Source organism: Phocoena sinus, chromosome 16, assembly GCF_008692025.1.
Source record: "Phocoena sinus isolate mPhoSin1 chromosome 16, mPhoSin1.pri, whole genome shotgun sequence".
Classification (NCBI taxonomy): Eukaryota; Metazoa; Chordata; class Mammalia; order Artiodactyla; family Phocoenidae; genus Phocoena; species Phocoena sinus.
This window is the reverse complement of record NC_045778.1, coordinates 39,208,962-39,228,043: the sequence shown is the minus strand read 5'-3', so window position 1 is coordinate 39,228,043 and position 19,082 is coordinate 39,208,962. Positions and strand designations below refer to the sequence as shown.

At 38.8% G+C, this 19,082-nt stretch overlaps 1 protein-coding gene across 3 annotated transcripts in view; it reads right to left on the bottom strand.

The window, feature by feature from the left end:
- Positions 1 to 16,794: 16,794 nt before the first annotated feature.
- ZFAND4 (zinc finger AN1-type containing 4) overlaps positions 16,795 to 19,082 on the bottom strand; it is a 63,600-nt gene continuing 61,312 nt past the window's right edge. For 2 of the 3 annotated variants that reach the window (XM_032609083.1, XM_032609084.1), the window contains 2 exons: positions 18,454 to 18,571; positions 16,795 to 17,331 (listed from right to left, as the gene is read on the bottom strand). In XM_032609083.1, coding sequence (XP_032464974.1) covers positions 17,196 to 17,331; positions 18,454 to 18,571 — 254 coding nt within the window. In that variant the 3' untranslated portion in view covers positions 16,795 to 17,195. The remainder of the gene's footprint in view (positions 17,332 to 18,453; positions 18,572 to 19,082) is intronic. The other variant, XR_004346306.1, reaches the window with a different exon arrangement.

Sequence of the window (19,082 nt, the reverse complement as noted above, 5' to 3'; positions counted from 1 at the left end):
TGTTCAGTTTTTTAAAACTTCTGCTCCCAACTCAACTGATTTTTTTAACTGAATACTGGTTCTGTCCTACAGTTTGAAAATCACTGGAAGTCGCTGACCTAGGACATTAATTGCACAATTGCTGGGGAATAAAAGAGAGGTCCAAAGGCTAGTCATATGGAGATTAGACTTCAGAGATTAGAAGATAAGCAAAGGAAATTTAGGAGCAGCCAGAGGTAAGAGGAGAAACAAAACAGAGGAGTCCTAAAGACGAAAGGAAGAAAATGTTTCAGGGAGAAGAAAATGCATGTGTCATTGGTCCTGAGAAGTTGAGTAAAATGAAAATTGACCTTTGGATTTGGCAGTTTACAGATCATTGAGAGCTTGAGAACAGAGCAATTAAGACAAAGTGGTGGGGATACAAGCTTGATTTTTTTAATTTATTTTTTTCAAGCTTGATTTTAGAGATAGTAAATGGTGACAGCAAGTAGATGTATTTCTTTTTGCTGTAAAGAGGAGCAGGGGAATGGGACAACAGCAGGTAAGAGATGTGGGCGTTAAGGTTCTCTGTTTAAATATTTATACGCTAATAGAAATGGGTGAACAAGGATTGCGAGCAGGCAGATACAGATAGCTTGGTAGACTTGTTTGATGCAGGTGGAATTTCTTTTCCAGTTATTCATAGTTTAATAAAATAAGCTGAGAGTGAGGAGGGGGAGAGATGTTGCTGGTGGTTTGGCGGCAGCGGGGGGTGGGGGTGTGTGTGTGAAAATCATCCAAGAGAGTGCAACATCCCAGCCCAGTTCCAGCCCCAGCCCGGTGATTCCCCACATGGACGACTGCTACACCTTTCTGTTTCCTGACTTCCATCCTGCCTCCTACAGTCTTTTTTCTATGTGATCACCAGCATGATTTTTCAAAACTTAAATCCCATTATAGAAACCCCCAATATTTTCCCAGTTCAGAATAAAGTCCAAAGTTCTTGCCTATAAAGTCCTCCATGACATAGCCCTTTATTTCCTGTCATCTCCCTCACTTGCTTTGCTCCAGCCAGCAGGCTTCTCTGCTATTTCTTCATTACCTCGGGCAAAGAACACTTTCCCCCATTTCTTCACTGCCTTTGTGACTTTACTTAAATGTTAACTTTCTCATAGTGGCTGTATTTGACCGCCCTTTTTAAAACAACACTCATATCTGTCACCCTACTCTGCTTGGTTTTTGTTTTAGCACTTATTACCAGCTGTGGCAGAGACATTTACAGCTCATGAAATATCCATTCCCCACCCCAATAACTCTTGCAATTAGGTAGGGCCATATGCCCAGCTCTGACCAATGGGTTGTGAGCAGAAGGGTGCTTCTACACTTCTAGGCAAGAGCATATTGGAGCCACCATGCAACCCTCCAGCTCTCTCTTCCCCTGATGCAGCAATCTCACAGACCACACGTGGCACTGGCAAACCACACAACAGAAACAGACTGAATCACTGAGTTACCTTATCAGGCAGTTGCCCTGAAGTTGCCTGGCTCACTGAATTTTGCAAGGGTGGAGAATAAACTTCGTGTTAAACCACTGAGCTTTGGGGGTTAATGTGTTACCACATTGTAACATAACATCTGTTATAGTCTGAATTATGTCTCTTTAAAATTTATATGTTTTAAGTCCTAAGTCCCAGTACCTCAGAATGTGACTGTATTGAAGATAGGCCCTTTAAAAAGGTAGTTAAGGTAAAATAAGGTCATTCAGGTGGGCCCTAATCCATTATGACCAGTGTCCTCATAAGGAGAGATTAGGACACAGATACCCATAGAGGGAAGATCATGTGAAGACACAGGGAGAAGGCAGCTCTCTGCAAGCCAAGGAGAGAGGCCTCAGAGGAAACCAACCTGCCAACTCTTTGATCTCAGACTTCTAGCTTTCTAGAACTGTTAGAAAATAAACTTGTTTAAGCCACCCAGTCTATGGTACTTTGTTATGGCAGCCCTAGTAAACGAATACATCCTAACACCAATACTCCATCTGGCATATTTATTTTTATTGTTTCCCTTCTCTAGAATATAAGCACATAATGAAAGCAGGGATATTTAGTTCAACACTATGTCCACAGCATTTAGAATAGTGCCTGACACCTAGTAGACGCTCAGTTAATACTTATTGAATGACTGAATACTGTATTTAAATGAAATTTTTTCCAAGAAAATCTCTGGGGCTCTACTCATGTTGCTAACTTTCCATAATATTTTTTAGATTCTTCTGAATTAAACTTCCCTTTTCATTTCTAATTTTACTAATTTACTTTTCTTTCTTAAGGTAATGTTGATATAAATTTGGCTGAAATATTGTGGAATAAGTGCAATTTTATTCAATTTCCAGTATTCACTTTCTTTTCTTTTCCTGATTTCCATTTTCTCTTTTCCTTTGGTTCTCTCAGTTCTTTTCCCAAGTTTTAGATTAGTTATAGTTTTTCTCTTTCTTTGTAACATAGACATTTCTACCTTATTCCTGGAATAAAGAATATAGCACTATTTTCTGGTAAGTTACAGCTTTGACTGTGTTGTGCAAATTTTAATAAGTACTATTTATGAAAGTTGGTGTATAAAATAATACTTTCTAGGATTTTTAAATGTGTGAAGAATTTTTTAGTTTTCCATTATTAAACACTTTAATGACAGCATTTTACAACAGACTACTTCTATGAATGTACTGTTTAAAATGTTTACTTTTTATATTTTACATGGGTTTTCTTGCCCCCAAAGGAATCAAATACTTGAGAAAACATATATTCTCTATTTGTCCCATTTTATTGTCTACAAAAATGTTAAATTCATCTTGTTTTTCACTGTTGACTTGTCCTGTTATTTCCACAATGGATGTTAAGGCACATACTAGCTAGTCTAGTCCACTTCTTTTTGGACATATTTTTTTAAAGTTTTTTAATAAACTATTTTTTAGAATAGTTTGATTTACATAAAATTTTCAAGAGTTCCCATATATCCCACACCCAATTTCCCCTGTTAATACTTTATATTAGTATGGTATATTAAAGTCTATGCTTGATTCAAATTTCCTTAGTTTTTTTTCTTTTTTTAAATTTTTGGCCACAGTGTGTAGCATGTGGGATCTTAGTTCCCCGACCAGAGATCAAACCCGTGCCCCCCTGCAGTGCAAGCACTGAGTCTTAACCACTGGACAGCCAGGGACGTCCCGAATTAAATATTATTAAGCAATAAGAAGAAATGAGCTAAAAGTTAAAAAGTAAACTAGGGCTTCCCTGGTGGCGCAGTGGTTGAGAGTCCGCCTGCCGATGCAGGGGACATGGGTTCGTGCCCCGGTCCGGGAAGATCCCACGTGCCGTGAAGCGGCTGGGCCCGTGAGCCATGGCCGCTGAGCCTGTGCATCCGGAGCCTGTGCTCTGCAACGGGAGAGGCCACAACAGTGAGAGGCCCGCGTACAGCAAAAAAAAAAAAAAAAAAAAAGTAGACTAAAATTTGCCTGTATCTTTCTACTTCATTCAGGTATTTCCTCTACAGCAAGGTGTTGGACTTTATTTTTTTATCTTACCTGTAACTTTTTCTTTTTATGACTTATGTCTATTAGCACTCTTTCCATCCTTTATGAACTTTTCTTCCCTTAATGTCTTTTTTTTTTTTTTTAACATCTTTATTGGGGTATAATTGCTTTACAATGGTGTGTTAGTTTCTGCTTTATAACAAAGTGAATCAGCTATACATATACATATGTTCCCATATGTCTTCCCTCTTGCGTCTCCCTCCCTCCCACTCTCCCCATCCCACCCTTCCAGGCTGTCACAAAGCACCGAGCTAATATCCCTGTGCCTTGCGGCTGCTTCCCCCCAGCTATCTACCTTACTACGTTTGTTAGTGTGTATATGTCCATGACTCTCTCTCGCCCTGTCAAAACTCACCCCTCCCCCTCCCCATATCCTCAAGTCCGTTCTCCAGTAGGTCTGCGTCTTTATTCCTATCTTACCCCTAGGTTCTTCATGACATTTTTTTCCCTTAAATTCCATATATATGTGTTAGCATACGGTATTTGTCTTTTTCTTTCTGACTTACTTCACTCTGTATGACAGACTCTAGGTCTATCCATCTCATTACAAATAGCTCAATTTCATTTCTTTTTAAGGCTGAGTAATATTCCATTGTGTATATGTGCCACATCTTCTTTATCCATTCATCCGATGATGGGCGCTTAGGTTGTTTCCATGTCCTGGCTATTGTAAATAGAGCTGCAATGAACATTTTGGTACATGACTCTTTTTGAATTTTGGTTTTCTCAGGGTATATGCCAAGTAGTGGGATTGCTGGGTCATATGGTAATTCTATTTGTAGTTTTTTAAGGAACCTCCATACTGTTCTCCACAGTGGCTGAACCAATTCACATTCCCACCAGCAGTGCAAGAGTGTCCCCTTTTCTCCACACCCTCTCCAGCATTTATTGTTTCTAGATTTTTTGATGATGGCCATTCTGACTGGTGTGAGATGATATCTCATTGTAGTTTTGATTTGCATTTCTCTAATGATTAATGATGTTGAGCATTCTTTCATGTGTTTGTTAGCATTCTGTATATCTTCTTTGGAGAAATGTCTATTTAGGTCTTCTGCCCATTTTTGGATGGGGTTGTTTGTTTTTTTGTTATTGAGCTGCATGAGCTGCTTGTAAATTTTGGAGATTAATCCTTTGTCAGTTGCTTCATTTGCAAATGTTTTCTCCCATTCTGAGGGTTGTCTTTTGGTCTTGGTTATGGTTTCCTTTGCTGTGCAAAAGCTTTGAAGTTTCATTAGGTCCCATTTGTTTATTTTTGTTTTTATTTCCATTACTCTAGGAGGTGGGTCAGAAAGGATCTTGCTGTGATTTATGTCATAGAGTGTTCTTCCTATGTTTTCTTCTAAGAGTTTGATAGTTTCTGGCCTTACATTTAGGTCTTTAATCCATTTTGAGCTTATTTTTGTGTATGGTGTTAGGGAGTGATCTAATCTCATACTTTTACATGTACCTGTCCAGTTTTCCCAGCACCATTTATTGAAGAGGCTGTCCTTTCTCCACTGTACATTCCTGCCTCCTTTATCAAAGATAAGGTGTCCATATGTGCGTGGGTTTATCTCTGGGCTTTCTATCCTGTTCCACTGATCTATCTTTCTGTTTTTGTGCCAGTACCATACTGTCTTGATTACTGTTGCTTTGTAATATAGTCTGAAGTCAGGGAGCCTTATTCCTCCAGCTCCTTTTTTCGTTCTCAAGATTGCTTTGGCTATTCGGGGTCTTTTGTGTTTCCATACAAATTGCGAAATTTTTTGTTCTAGTTCTGTGAAAAATGCCAGTGGTAGTTTGATAGGGATTGCATTGAATCTGTAGATTGCTTTGGGTAGTAGAGTCATTTTCACAATGTTGATTCTTCCCATCCAAGAACATGGTATATCTCTCCATCTATTTGTATCATCTTTAATTTCTTTCATCAGTGTCTTATAATTTTCTGCATACAGGTCTTTCGTATCCTTAGGTAGGTTTATTCCTAGATATTTTATTCTTTTTGTTGCAATGGTAAATGGGAGTGTTTTCTTGATTTCACTTTCAGATTTTTCATCATTAGTATATAGGAATGCCAGAGATTTCTGTGCATTAATTTTGTATCCTGCTACTTTACCAAATTCATTGATTAGCTCTAGTAGTTTTCTGGTAGCATCTTTAGGATTCTCTATGTATAGTATCATGTCATCTGCAAACAGTGACAGCTTTACTTCTTCTTTTCCGATTTGGATTCCTTTTATTTCCTTTTCTTCTCTGATTGCTGTGGCTAAAACTTCCAAAACTATGTTGAATAAGAGTGGTGAGAGTGGGCAACCTTGTCTTGTTCCTGATCTTAGTGGAAATGCTTTCAGTTTTTCACCATTGAGGATGATGTTTGCTGTGGGCTTGTCATATATGGCTTTTATTATGTTTAGGAAAGTTCCCTCTATGCCTACTTTCTGGAGGGTTTTTATCATAAATGGGTGTTGAATTTTGTCGAAAGCTTTCTCTGCATCTATTGAGATGATCATATGGTTTTTCTCCTTCAATTTGTTAATATAGTTTATCACATTGATAGATTTGCGTATATTGAAGAATCCTTGCATTCCTGGAATAAACCCCACTTGATCATGGTGTATGATCCTTTTAATGTGCTGTTGGATTCTGTTTGCTAGTATTTTGTTGAGGATTTTTGCATCTATGTTCATCAGTGATATTGGCCTGTAGTTTTCTTTCTTTGTGACATCCTTGTCTGGTTTTGGTATCAAGGTGATGGTGGCTTCGTAGAAGGAATTTGGGAGTGTTCCTCCCTCTGCTATATTTTGGAAGAGTTTGAGAAGGATAGGTGTTAGCTCTTCTCTAAACGTTTGATAGAATTCACCTGTGAAGCCATCTGGTCCTGGGCTTTTGTTTGTTGGAAGGTTTTTAATCACAGTTTCAATTTCAGTGCTTGTGATTGGTCTGTTCATATTTTCTATTTCTTCCTGATTCAGTCTTGGCAGGTTGTGCATTTCTAAGAATTTGTCCATTTCTTCCAGATTGTCCATTTTATTGGCATAGAGTTGCTTGTAGTAATCTCTCATGATTTTTTTTATTTCTGCAGTGTCAGTTGTTACTTCTCCTTTTTCATTTCTAATTCTATTGATTTGAGTCTTCTCCCTTTTTTTCTTGATGAGTCTGGCTAGTGGTTTCTCTATTTTGTTTATCTTCTCAAAGAACCAGCTTTTAGTTTTATTGATCTTTGCTATTGTTTCCTTCATTTCTTTTTCATTTATTTCTGATCTGATTTTTATGATTTCTTTCCTTCTGCTAGCTTTGGGGTTTTTTTGTTCTTCTTTCTCTAATTGCTTGAGGTGCAAGGTTAGGTTGTTTATTCGAGATGTTTCCTGCTTCTTAAGGTGGGCTTGTATTGCTATAAACTTCCCCCTTAGAACTGCTTTTGCTGCATCCCATAGGTTTTGGGTCGTTGTGTCTCCATTGTCATTTGTTTCTAGGTATTTTTTTATTTCCTCTTTGATTTCTTCAGTGATCACTTCATTATTAAGTAGTGTATTGTTTAGCCTCCATGTGTTTGTATTTTTTACAGATCTTTTCCTGTAATTGATATCTAGTCTCATGGCGTTGTGGTCGGAAAAGATACTTGATACAATTTCAGTTTTCTTAAATTTACCAAGGCTTGATTTGTGACCCAAGATATGATCTATCCTGGAGAATGTTCCATGAGCACTTGAGAAAAATGTGTATTCTGTTGTTTTTGGATGGAGTGTCCTATAAAGATCAATTAAGTCCATCTTGTTTAATGTATCATTTAAAGCTTGTGTTTCCTTATTTATTTTCATTTTGGATGATCTGTCCATGGGTGAAAGTGGGGTGTTAAAGTCCCCTACTATGAATGTGTTACTGTTGATCTCCCCTTTTATGGTTGTTAGTATTTGCCTTATGTATTGAGGTGCTCCTATGTTGGGTGCATAAATATTTACAATTGTTATATCTTCTTCTTGGATCGATCCCTTGATCATTATGTAGTGTCCTTCTTTGTCCCTTCTAATAGTCCTTATTTTAAAGTCTATTTTGTCTGATATGAGAATTGCTACTCCAGCTTTCTTTTGGTTTCCATTTGCATGGAATATCTTTTTCCATCCCCTTACTTTCAGTCTGTATGTGTCTCTAGTTCTGAAGTGGGTCTCTTGTAGACAGCATATATAAGGGTCTTGTTTTTGTATCCATTCAGCCAATCTGTGTCTTTTGGTGGGAGCATTTAGTCCATTTACATTTAAGGTAATTATCGATATGTATGTTCCTATTTCCATTTTATATATTGTTTTGGGTTCGCTACTATAGGTCATTTCCTTCTCTTGTGTTTCGTGTCTAGAGAAGTTCCTTTAGCATTTGTTGTAAAGCTGGTTTGGTGGTGCTGAACTCTCTCAGCTTTTGCTTGTCTGTAAAGGTTTTAATTTCTCCATCAAATGTGAATGAGATCCTTGCTGGGTAGAGTAGTCTTGGTTGCAGGCTATTCTCCTTCAGCACTTTCAGTATGTCCTGCCACTCCCTTCTGGCTTGTAGGGTTTCTGCTGAGAGATCAGCTGTTAACCTTATGGGGATTCCCTTGTGTGTTATTTGTTGTTTTTCCCTTGCTGCTTTTAATATGCTTTCTTTGTATTTAATTTTTGACAGTTTGATTAATATGTGTCTTGGCGTGTTTCTCCTTGTATTTATCCTGTATGGGACCCTCTGTGCTTCCTGGACTTGATTAACTATTTCCTTTCCCGTATTAGGGAAGTTTTCAACTATAATCTCTTCAAATATTTTCTCAGTCCCTTTCTTTCTTTCTTCTTCTTCTGGAACCCCTATAATTCGAATGTTGGTGCGTTTCATGTTGTCCCAGAGGTCTCTGAGACTGTCCTCAGTCCTTTTCCTTCTTTTTTCTTTATTCTGCTCTGCAGTAGTTATTTCCACTACTTTATCTTCCAGGTCACTTATCCGTTCTTCTGCCTCAGTTATTCTGCTATTGATCCTATCTAGAGTGATTTTAATTTCATTTATTGCATTGTTCATCGTTGCTTGTTTCATCTTTAGTTCTTGTAGGTCCTTGTTAACTGTTTCTTGCATTTTGTCCATTCTACTTCCAAGATTTCGGATCATCCTTACTATCATTATTCTGAATTCTTTTTCAGGTAGATTGCCTATTTCCTCTTCATTTGTTAGGTCTGGTGGGTTTTTATCTTGCTCCTTCATCTGCTGTGTGTTTTTCTGTCTTCTCATTTTGCTTATCTTACTGTGTTTGGGGTCTCCTTTTTGCAGGCTGCAGGTTCGTAGTTCCCGTTGTTTTTGATGTCTGTCTCCAGTGGCTAAGGTTGTTTCAGTGGGTTGTGTAGGCTTCCTGGTGGAGGGGACTAGTGCCTGTGTTGTGCTGGATGAGGCTGGATCTTGTCTCTCTAGTGGGCAGGTTCACATCTGGTGGTGTGTTTTGGGGTGTCTGTGGCCTTATTATGATTTTAGGCAGCCTCTCTGCTAATGGGTGGGGTTGTGTTCCTGTTTTGCTAGTTGTTTGGCATAGGTTGTCCAGCACTGTGGCTTGCTGGTCGTTGAGTGAAGCTGGGTGCTGGTGTTAAGATGGAGGTCTCTGGGATATTTCCACCGTTTAATATTATGTGGAGCTGGGAGGTCTCTTGTTGACCAGTGTCCTGAAGTTGGCTCTCCTACCTCAGAGGCAGAGCCCTGACTCCTGGCTGGAGCACCAAGAGCCTTTCATCCACACAGCTCAGAATAAAAGGGAGAAAAAGTAGGGAGAATTAGTAGAAGTATGAGTAAAGAAAGACGGAAAGGAGGAAAGGAAGGAAGGAAGAAAGAAGCAAAGAAGGAAAGAAAGGAGGGAGGGAGGGAGGGAGGAAGGAAGGAAGGAGGGAAAGAAGGAAAAAAGACAGAAAGAAAGATGATACAGTAAAAATAAAATAAAGTATAATATAGTTATTGAATTAAAAAATATTTAGAAAAAAAAAAAAAAGGGACGGATAGAACCTTAGGACAAATGTTGGAAGCAAAGCTATACAGAGAAAATCTTACACAGAAGCATACACATACACCTTCACAAAAAGAGGTAAAGGGGGAAAAATCATAAATCCTGCTCCCTGAGACCACCTCCTCAATTTGGGGTGATTCGTTGTCTAAAGGAGGGAAGGAAGGAAGGAAAGAAAGAAAGAACGAAGGTAAAGTATAATAAAGTTATCACAATTAAACTTAATTATTAAGAAAAAGAATTTTTTTTAAAAAAGTCATGGACGGATAGAGCCCTAGGACAAATGGTGGAAGCAAGAGTATACAGACAGGATCTCACACAGAAGCATACACGTACACATTCACAAAAAGAGGAAAAGGGAAAAAAATCATAGATCTCGCTCCTAAATTCCACCTCTTCAATTTGGGATCATTCCTTGTCTATTCAGGTATTCCACAGATGCAGGGTATATCAAGTTGATTGTGGAGCTTTAATCCGCTGCTTCTGTGGCTGCTGGGAGAGATTTCCCTTTCTCTTCTTTGTTCTCACAGCTCACAGGAGCTCAGCTTTGGATTTGGCCCTGCCTCTGCGTGTAGGTCGCCGGAGGGCGTCTGTTTTTTGCTAAGACAGGATGGGGTTAAAGGAGCCGCTGATTCGGGGCCTCCGGCTCACTCAGGCCGGGGGTTGGGGGATGGGGGAAGGAGGGGCACTACGTGCGGGGCGGGCCTGCAGCTGCAGAGGCAGCGTGACGTTGCGGCAGAGGCCGGCGTGATGTTGCACCAGCCTGAGACCCGCCGTGCGTACTCCCGGGGAAGTTGTCCCTGGATCCCGGGAACCTGGCAGTGGCGGGCTGCACAGGCTCCGCGGAAGAGGGGTGTGGAGAGTGACCTGTGCTTGCACACAGGCCCCTTGGTGGCGGCAGCAGCAGCCTTAGCGTCTCCCGCCCGTCTCTGGGGTCCGCGGTTTTAGCCGCGGCTCGCGCCCGTCTCTGGGGTTTGCGCTTTCAGCCGCGGCTCGCGCCCGTCTCGGGGGCTCGCGCCCTCAGCCGCGGCTCGCGCCCGTCTCTGGGGTTCGCGCTTTTAGCCGCGGCTCGCGCCCTTCTCTGGAGATCCTTTAAGCAGCGCTCTTAAACCCCTCTCCTCGCGCACCAGGAAACAAAGAGGGAAGAAAAAGTCTCTTGCCTCTTCGGCAGGTGCAGGCTTTTCCCCGAACTCCCTCCCGGCTAGTCGTGGTGCACTAACCCCTTCAGGCTATGTTCAAGCCGCCAACCCCAGTCCTCTCCCTGAGCTCCGTCCAAAACCAAAACCCGAGCCTCAGCTCGCAGCCCCGCCCGCCCCGGCGGGTGAGCAGACAAGCCTCTCGGGTTGGTGAGTGCCGGTCGGCACCGATCGTCTGTGCAGGAATCTCCCCGCTTTGCCCTCCGCACCCGTCGCTGTGCACTACTCCGCGGTCCCGAAACTCCCCCCTCCGCCTCCCGCAGTCTCCGCCCGCGGAGGGGCTTCCTAGTGTGTGGAAACTTTTCCTCCTTCACAGCTCCCTCCCACTGGTGCAGGTGCCGTCCTTATTCTTTTGTCTCTGTTTTTTCTTTTGCCCTACCCAGTTACGTGGGGAGTTTCTTGCCTTTTGGGAGGTCTGAGGTCTTCTGCCAGCCTTCAGTAGGAGTTCTGTAGGAGTTGTTCCACGTGTGGATGTATTTCTGGTGTATCCGTGGGGAGGAAGGCGATCTCCGCGTCTTACTCTTCCGCCATCTTCAAGGTCTGCCCCCTTAATGTCTTTGTTTTAAATGTCTACTTTAAGTATTTCTATTGGTAAACATTGGTTTTTGAAAAATAAGACTGAATATGTTTATATATTAAGGATGTGATTAAAACGAAGGAATACTATATAGACTAAAATCTCAACCTTATTCTTTTTTCTTTTTCTTCGTATATAATAAAATGTTTGATTCTCTTCTTGAGCAGATTGGATATAAGCTTGGGGCTGATCTAGTGTCCCTGAATTCTTTTCATTATGATTTTGTCCTTTATGTTTTGCTTCTACCCCCAGCAAACCTTAAATTCTCATCCCTTTTGGAATCTAATCATTCTTTTGTAACAGAAACCGTAGGTAGCTGACCCAGTCTCCATTTCCAGTCTCTTTCTTCCTTGCTTGAAACTGCTATAATGGAAAAGCTAAAACTTTGATCTCCTAGCTGCCCTTATAATAGTCAATTACATATAGGATAAAGTCTCTGATCAGGGCATCACTTCCTGAATAAAGGGGTAAAGCCCAACTAGGAAAAAAGTCTTTATGAGTTTTTTTTTTTCTTTTCTTTTCTCCTAGGTGTCTCCCTCATCATTAACCCCTTTTCCTAGCTAATTATCACTTGTTACTCTTTGAGAGGTTTCAACTTAAAGAGCACTGGACTAGATCAGATGCTTCTGTTGCATATTTGCATATGTCCACATTTTTTCCTTTATAATATTTATAGTATTTATCAAAATTATAATTAAATAATGACATGGTTAGTTGTTTAAAGTCTGTCTGTATTGCAATGTAAACTCCACCTGTCAAGTTCACCTATATTCCAAATAACTAATTATAATTACTTGCACGTGGGAGGCACTCAATAAATATTTGAATGAAGGAGTTTCCAAAAGAGGATTACCTGACAAGCACAATCACCAAGCACACGTAAATTAAGCAATACTTCCACTTTTATCCTTGGCCCCTACCCACACTAAGCAGTCACATTCTTCATAGCCATGTACAAAATCATCAAGTATTTGAAAAAGATCAGTAACACAAAAGAAAGAGATTAACACTGCGAAATAATCCAAGAAAATGAATTGAAAAAATTCAACTAAAAGTTTCAGTTTCCAGAAATAAAGCTGACTAGGTTATTGGAGCCACTCCTCCGGCTGAAACTGCTGGACAAAAATTTTAAATGTATATATTCTTAAAGAATCAAAGAACTGGCAAGAGTCTTGAGAATCACTGGGCTGAAATCTAAGTGAAAGCATGCATCCAAAGAGGTAGGCAGAGCACTGAAATCCTGTCTATACTAAGTGTATACGCCAAACCATGACTCACAGGGCCAGGGAGACAGAAGTCAAGGCTCAATATCATTCAAGGGAGACGCTCTCCCCTCCAAAGCTGGGATCATACTCCACCCCTCACCCCTAAAGCTGTAAAGAAAGGTAACTTGGAGCTGGCTGAGACAAGCAGGAACATGTGAGAAGTAAACAAAAACCAATCACTGGAATGACTAGAGATAGTAAGTACTGGTAAGGATGTGAAACAGAGTACTCTCAAACTGCTATGAGTAGAGATAAGCTGGTAAAATCCATTTTGGAAAATTCATTGATATCATCTAATAGGTTGAACGAACACAATAATCATCCATGATCCAGCAATTATGCTCTTAGGTGTAGACTCAAGAGAAATGTGTATACATGTGCTCCAGGAGACATGTGCACAAATGTTCATAGCAGCATTGTATATAATACTCAAGGCTAGAAACAACCCAAATATGCATCAGCGGTAAATGGAAGCATAAATTGTGGCACAGTCATATAGAAGAATACTTTGATAAAAATTAAGTACAACTACATGCGACACAAATAAGTCTCATAATCAACACTGAATGAAAAAAGCCAGATAAAGAATACATGCCATACAATTCCACTAGGTAAAGGTTTTTGTTTTTGTAAAGCAAAACTGCAGGGATACATGCTTAGATGGTAAAACCATTAAAAAATGCAAGAAAATGACTATCACAGTATGGAAGGATGGTGGGAGTGATTGGGAAAGGGTAGGAGGCAGGAATGAGTTCTGGGGTACTGACAATGTTTCTTATTTCTTAACGTGGGCAATAGTTACACAGAGGTTTGCTTCCTTCATGAAGTAAAGATGGAGTTGGCATCTGAATAAAGAGTGGGTGTTAACAAGGGAAAACAGGCTGGGAAAAGTAAAAGTTAGTGTGGGCAAATCCCAGAAAGCATGGATAAACAGTACAATATGAGGCTGGAGAAGTAGATGGGGACCAGACCACAGGAGCCTTATTAGTAAGAAGGGTTAAGGATTTGGGTCTTTATTCTAAGAACACAAGAAGTCACTGATACACTGCGAGCATCGATGTGCTCAATTTTTTGGTTCTGCAAGCACACTACAGTTAAGAGTAGACAGTGGGTTATCAAGGACATAGAACTAATTTAAGCAGCCCAGTTAGGAAGCTATTGCAATAGCTCAAGTGAAAGCTACGGTAACATGGACTAGGGTAACTGCAGAGGAGTGAGTGAATTTGAAATAACTACTGTAACTAAAAATAACATCATTTTGGACTAAATATGTGTCTCCTCCAAATTCATATGTTGAAGCCCTAACCCCCAGCATGGCTGTATTTGGAGTAAGGAAGTAATTAAGGTTAAATGAGGTCATTAGAGAGAGGCCCTGATCCCATGGTATTAATGTCTTTGTAAGAAGAGACATCAAAGTTCCGTGTATGCACACTGAGGGAAGACCATGCGAGGACGGAAAGAGAGCAGCTCTCTGAAAGCCAGGAAGAAAGATCTTACCAGAAATCCACCCTGCTGGATCCCCTGAACTGGGACTTCAAGCCTCCAGAACTGTGAGAAAATTAATTTCTGTTGTTTAATTTCTGTTCTCACAGTTTTCTCTGTTTAAGCCACCCAGTCTGTGGTATTTTGTGTTATGGCAGCAATGAGCAGACTAACGCACTAAAAAATTGGGAAGTACAGTCTTGAAGTAATGTGTTATCATGCTAAATTCCTTACCTGTAATAATGGGGCATCAAAAAATAATGTTTATATTGGCTACTGTTATGACGGTAACTACCAGAAAAACTAAAATAGAAATTATTAAAAGAGATTGGGGGAGGTATACGGTGACATTTTAACTTTCATTTTGCATCTTTATATAGTTTTTCTAAAACTATGTAATTTACTTTCATCAATCACTTTGAAAGTTTAACATAATTTTCAAAGAAAAATGAACATCAAACCTTCTTTCCTAAATTTCAGTCATTCGCGTCAACTTTTATGATTTTTGTTGTATGTACCCTTGCTTGGCAATTTTCAATCAGTTTTTTTTAACCTATATCAACTTATTTTATTTTCAACTTAAGTTACTTAGAGTTACATTTTTTTTCTGATACAATATATAATTATTAAAAAATGTTGGGCTTCCCTGGTGGCACAGTGGTTGAGAGTCCACCTGCCGATGCAGGGGACACGGGTTCGTGCCCCGGTCCGAGAAGATCCCACATGCCGCGGAGCGGCTGGGCCTGTGAGCCATGGCTGTTGAGGCTGTGCGTCCGGAGCCTGTGCTCCACAACGGGAGAGACCACAGCAGTGAGAGGCCCGCGTACCGCAAAAAAAAAAAAAAAAAAAAAAATGTTCATCCATGTATCACTTAAAATCATCTCATGTTCCAGTAGTGGTATAGCGGTCATAATTTGGGAAACACTGCTACATACAGGACTGAATTATCTATCATGATGGCATAAAACCATATGAAACATATATCAGAAAATTAATTCCCTTCTTTTTAAAATTAAATACCTCCACAAGTTAACAACACTGATAAAATTTTAAAACATCTTAGTATTTAAGGTTCCCATATTAGAATGATTAAAGTTCACTAAACTTGAAAATATTTCATGTAGGTAAAAGTTAAAAATTTTCAGACTTTTAGTGTTGCTAAAACCAAATGCTTACTGTTTAAAAAATCCAGAAACTAGATTTTATTATATAAAGTTAGTTTAGTTATATAAAACAATATAAATGCCTTAATTTTTTGTCATGGTAAGCTGTCCAATAAAATTAATTCATTTAACTAATGTTTAACCAGTGCCTATATGCAAGGCATTCTGCTAATTATTATCAATGCAAGGATAGATCTGAAGTCTCTAAAAATTATGATCATTTCCCCGTAAGAATTTAAGGCATAAAGAAATGCCTCCCAGGGGATATATGTATGTATATAGCTGATTCCCTTTGTTATACAGCAGAAACTAACACACCATTGTAAAGCAATTACATTCCAATAAAGATGTTTAAATATATATATATATATATAATTTCTTGAATTAAACTGGTTTATTTCTCAGTGACTTAGAAGTTAGAAAAAATGACTCAACTTTGACCAAAATCTTTGGTAAACTTAAAACAAGACTTATTTCTACATGGTCTTGGTTTATAAAGCATAGTGCACTAAGCATATACCAAACATGTCGTAAGCATCCATATTTATCTATAGAATAAATACGTCTTGGCCCATTTTTCAGCAGCCTATCCATGTAATAGAGTAAAAGCTGAACTGCTCAACACAGATGGAAATATTTTTCATTAGCCTATATAGCCCCCCTTAAAAAGTATGCTATCAACCCCTAATTGCATCACTACTCCACTAATTTCTCACCTTTCCCTTTTGTAAATGTATTTCCTTCTTGCTCTGAAGTAATCTTTCTCCACTCAACATTTAACCTCTTATAGGAAGCAGAGGAAGGGTAACGGAACTCTTCATTTCATTCAGCCTTGCATGGAGAAAGAGGCCCTGTGGCCCTGTGGAGCACCTAAATTAGCCTTCTGGTACCAGTGCAGATCCCACTTGGGTTGGACCAGAGCTGCAGAGTCTACTTGGGTTGCCTGCCAGCTATTTACCAGGGTTCAGCATCAGATTCAACTAAGCTTCCATAAAGCAAGTGGCCTCCCAAAAGCTGGTATATTAGCTACATCTGGGGAGCAGGGCCCTTACACCTTAAAAGCGTTCTTTTATACTGACAGTCATTTTTTCCAAGTACAATAAATTACTGATTTATTTAATTAAACTGTTTTATTTTAAAGTATTTATAAAAGAAAAATTATTGTAAATAATCAAAATCATAATGAAATTGAATATTTATTTGAATTTCTCCTGGTAATAGCACTCAACATAAGAAAAACAAACCAAGCTGTGAGATTTTGTTTTCTGTATAGCCATTTTTCAAAAAGTGAAAAGTTGGGTTCTGTATTTAATGGCAACAAGTGGGACATCATCTATTTTAAAACTACCATTCAAAAAGTAGTATTTTAAGAAATATATACTATGATTAACATGATGTGTTTTATAGAATGGATACATATCTGAATGCCAGTCTGAATATGGAAGAAATATATGTGTTAAAACCACACTGGAAAACCAAATGTTCTTTTTTTACAAGAAGCTTGAAATAAAAAGGAACTTGCCAGTAAACTCAATAAACTTTCACGTATGGGATATTTGTTTTAAATCCCCACCCACCCCACCCGCACAAAAAAAATTGTAGATTTGAGTAGAGCCATTACATGAAGGCTTATTTCTGTACAACATGGAAGCTGGTTACATAGTCAATGTTAACTTCCTAAAGTGCATCTTTTGAAGACTTGTCTAGTAAAACTGCAGTATCAAATATAAAATACTTAACACATGACATGCAATAACAAAGCTAAATCATTATAGTTTAAAGTTTTTAAAACTACTTTTAAAACTTTTGATCCACCAAAGAATGAAGATGTCAAATACAGTAGCATTCTCATTCTCCAACAGTATGCATTATATGCTTTTGTTATTTGGCAAATCTTTTGGAGTCGAACAAAAACAATGCAGTCTAAACAATATTTCTTCTGTCATTGTAATACGATTCCTCGGGCAGAACATTTAGGTGCAGAGCAAGAGTTAGATTTTTGGAAGTTTTGGTGCATTAACCACAGGATTTGCCTCCTGTAAGTATCTCCTCCCTGCACTCTTGTAATCATAGGTGCAGCTGTGAGTTTCTGCATAGCGATGAGATGCACAGAAGTTGTTTCCACATCTAAAGCACAAAAAAAGTTTATGTGAATAGTCACATTTCTACAAGAACCTCATCTCTCTGGGAGATCAAAGCTTGATTTCACGTAGTCCATCACGAGCCCTTTAGTTCTCTTTAGAATTGCAGGGCTGACATTTCCCTTCTACTCATAAACAAGCACAAGCACCCCAAAAAAAGAACCGGTTAATTGTCTATGAATATGAGACTTTATAATAAAGAATCTCTTCTGGAGTGAAACAGGCTGTTGACCTCTAGGAAGTAGTAAAACTGCAAAAAGCAATAAATATATCTACCACTTCCTCTTATATCTAGTAAACCTGGGAGAACTCTGAATTTCTGAGAAATTCAGTCTCATAAGAAAATTAAATTATGTAAAACCTAACTATGCCATGAAAGGATTTTAAAGTACTTCTAGCAACAAGATAAGCTGTTTCCATTTGAACAGAATACACTCTAAAAAGCAGCAGCTTTGTTTAATGCCTGGCCTCAACCTAAGGGCAGACACCATCCTCGGAGCATATTAGCAATGCTAATGAAAGAAATAGTTATGGGTAGGAAAAAATTATTTTTATAAACATATTATTCATCTGTTTTGAAAAGTGTACCATATAATCATAATTTATAGTACATTAATGTTAAATTTAGTCCTTTTTTGTTTAATTTAAAATAGAATCGAGAATTCCCTGGTGGTCCAGTGGTTAGAACTCCACACTTCCACTGCAGGGGGCAAGGGTTCAATCCCTGGTTGGGGAATTAAGATCCTGCATCCTGCATGCCACTCAGAGTGGCCAAATAAATAAATAAAATAAAATAGAATCTTGAAGGAGGGGTTCTTCCAGGCCACAGTCAAAGAGAAACCAAGTATATCTATCATAAGACAAAGAAAGTACACTTCCATTGGTTTATATATCCTACTTTAAAGGGCAGGGGAGGATCTCATGACTGGAAACACATAAGCTATCTACTTGCTCTTTACTTCAGCCAATAAGGAGTTCAGCTGGGTCTGCTATTTGAACATCATCTTAATGATGTTATGAATAGGCAATTTAAAGAACATTTTGTATTGTATCCCCACACTGGGTCACCACAAAAAAAGCATCCCAGCTTTTCAGCTAGCCAACCTGCCTGCATTCGTAGCTAGTAGCCAGTCCAGTTTTCTTTCCACAAAGAAAACAATGCTTTGTTGTTTTCTTCTTTGTTTGAATAGGGGCTTTCACGGGTGGGAGGTGATGAGTACATTCTCCTGTTAGAGAAAGCACACCTTGATTAATACAGACATAAAATTCTAGATGTGAAATACTATTAAAACATTAAACACATCCTTGCCACAGCAAACCTCTAAGCCATAAAAAATTAATTAGTGCTTTTTTTATATCTAAAATTATTTACAGAATTGCAAGTAAAGATGCACTAGAACTGTTATATTTTTTAAGATGTGGTAGGTTTCTACTGACTAAGACATATTTTTAGGACTTATATTTTTTACATACCAACACCTTTCTAATTATTTCTGAGGACACTCAGTACATTTAAAGTATACTGAACTTTGGCGGAGAATCAAGAAGAATATCTGGTTCAAAATCATATTTATGAGGCCTCTGAGGAACAATATAATATGTATTATAATCACCCTGTCCTTTCACACCAAGAAGGAGCACAAGAATATCATGAAACTGGTCTTTTAGACCTAATTATACCATAGAAACTAAATTCATCAAACCACAAGCAAGTTATTCTTTCAAAACTTCAATTTG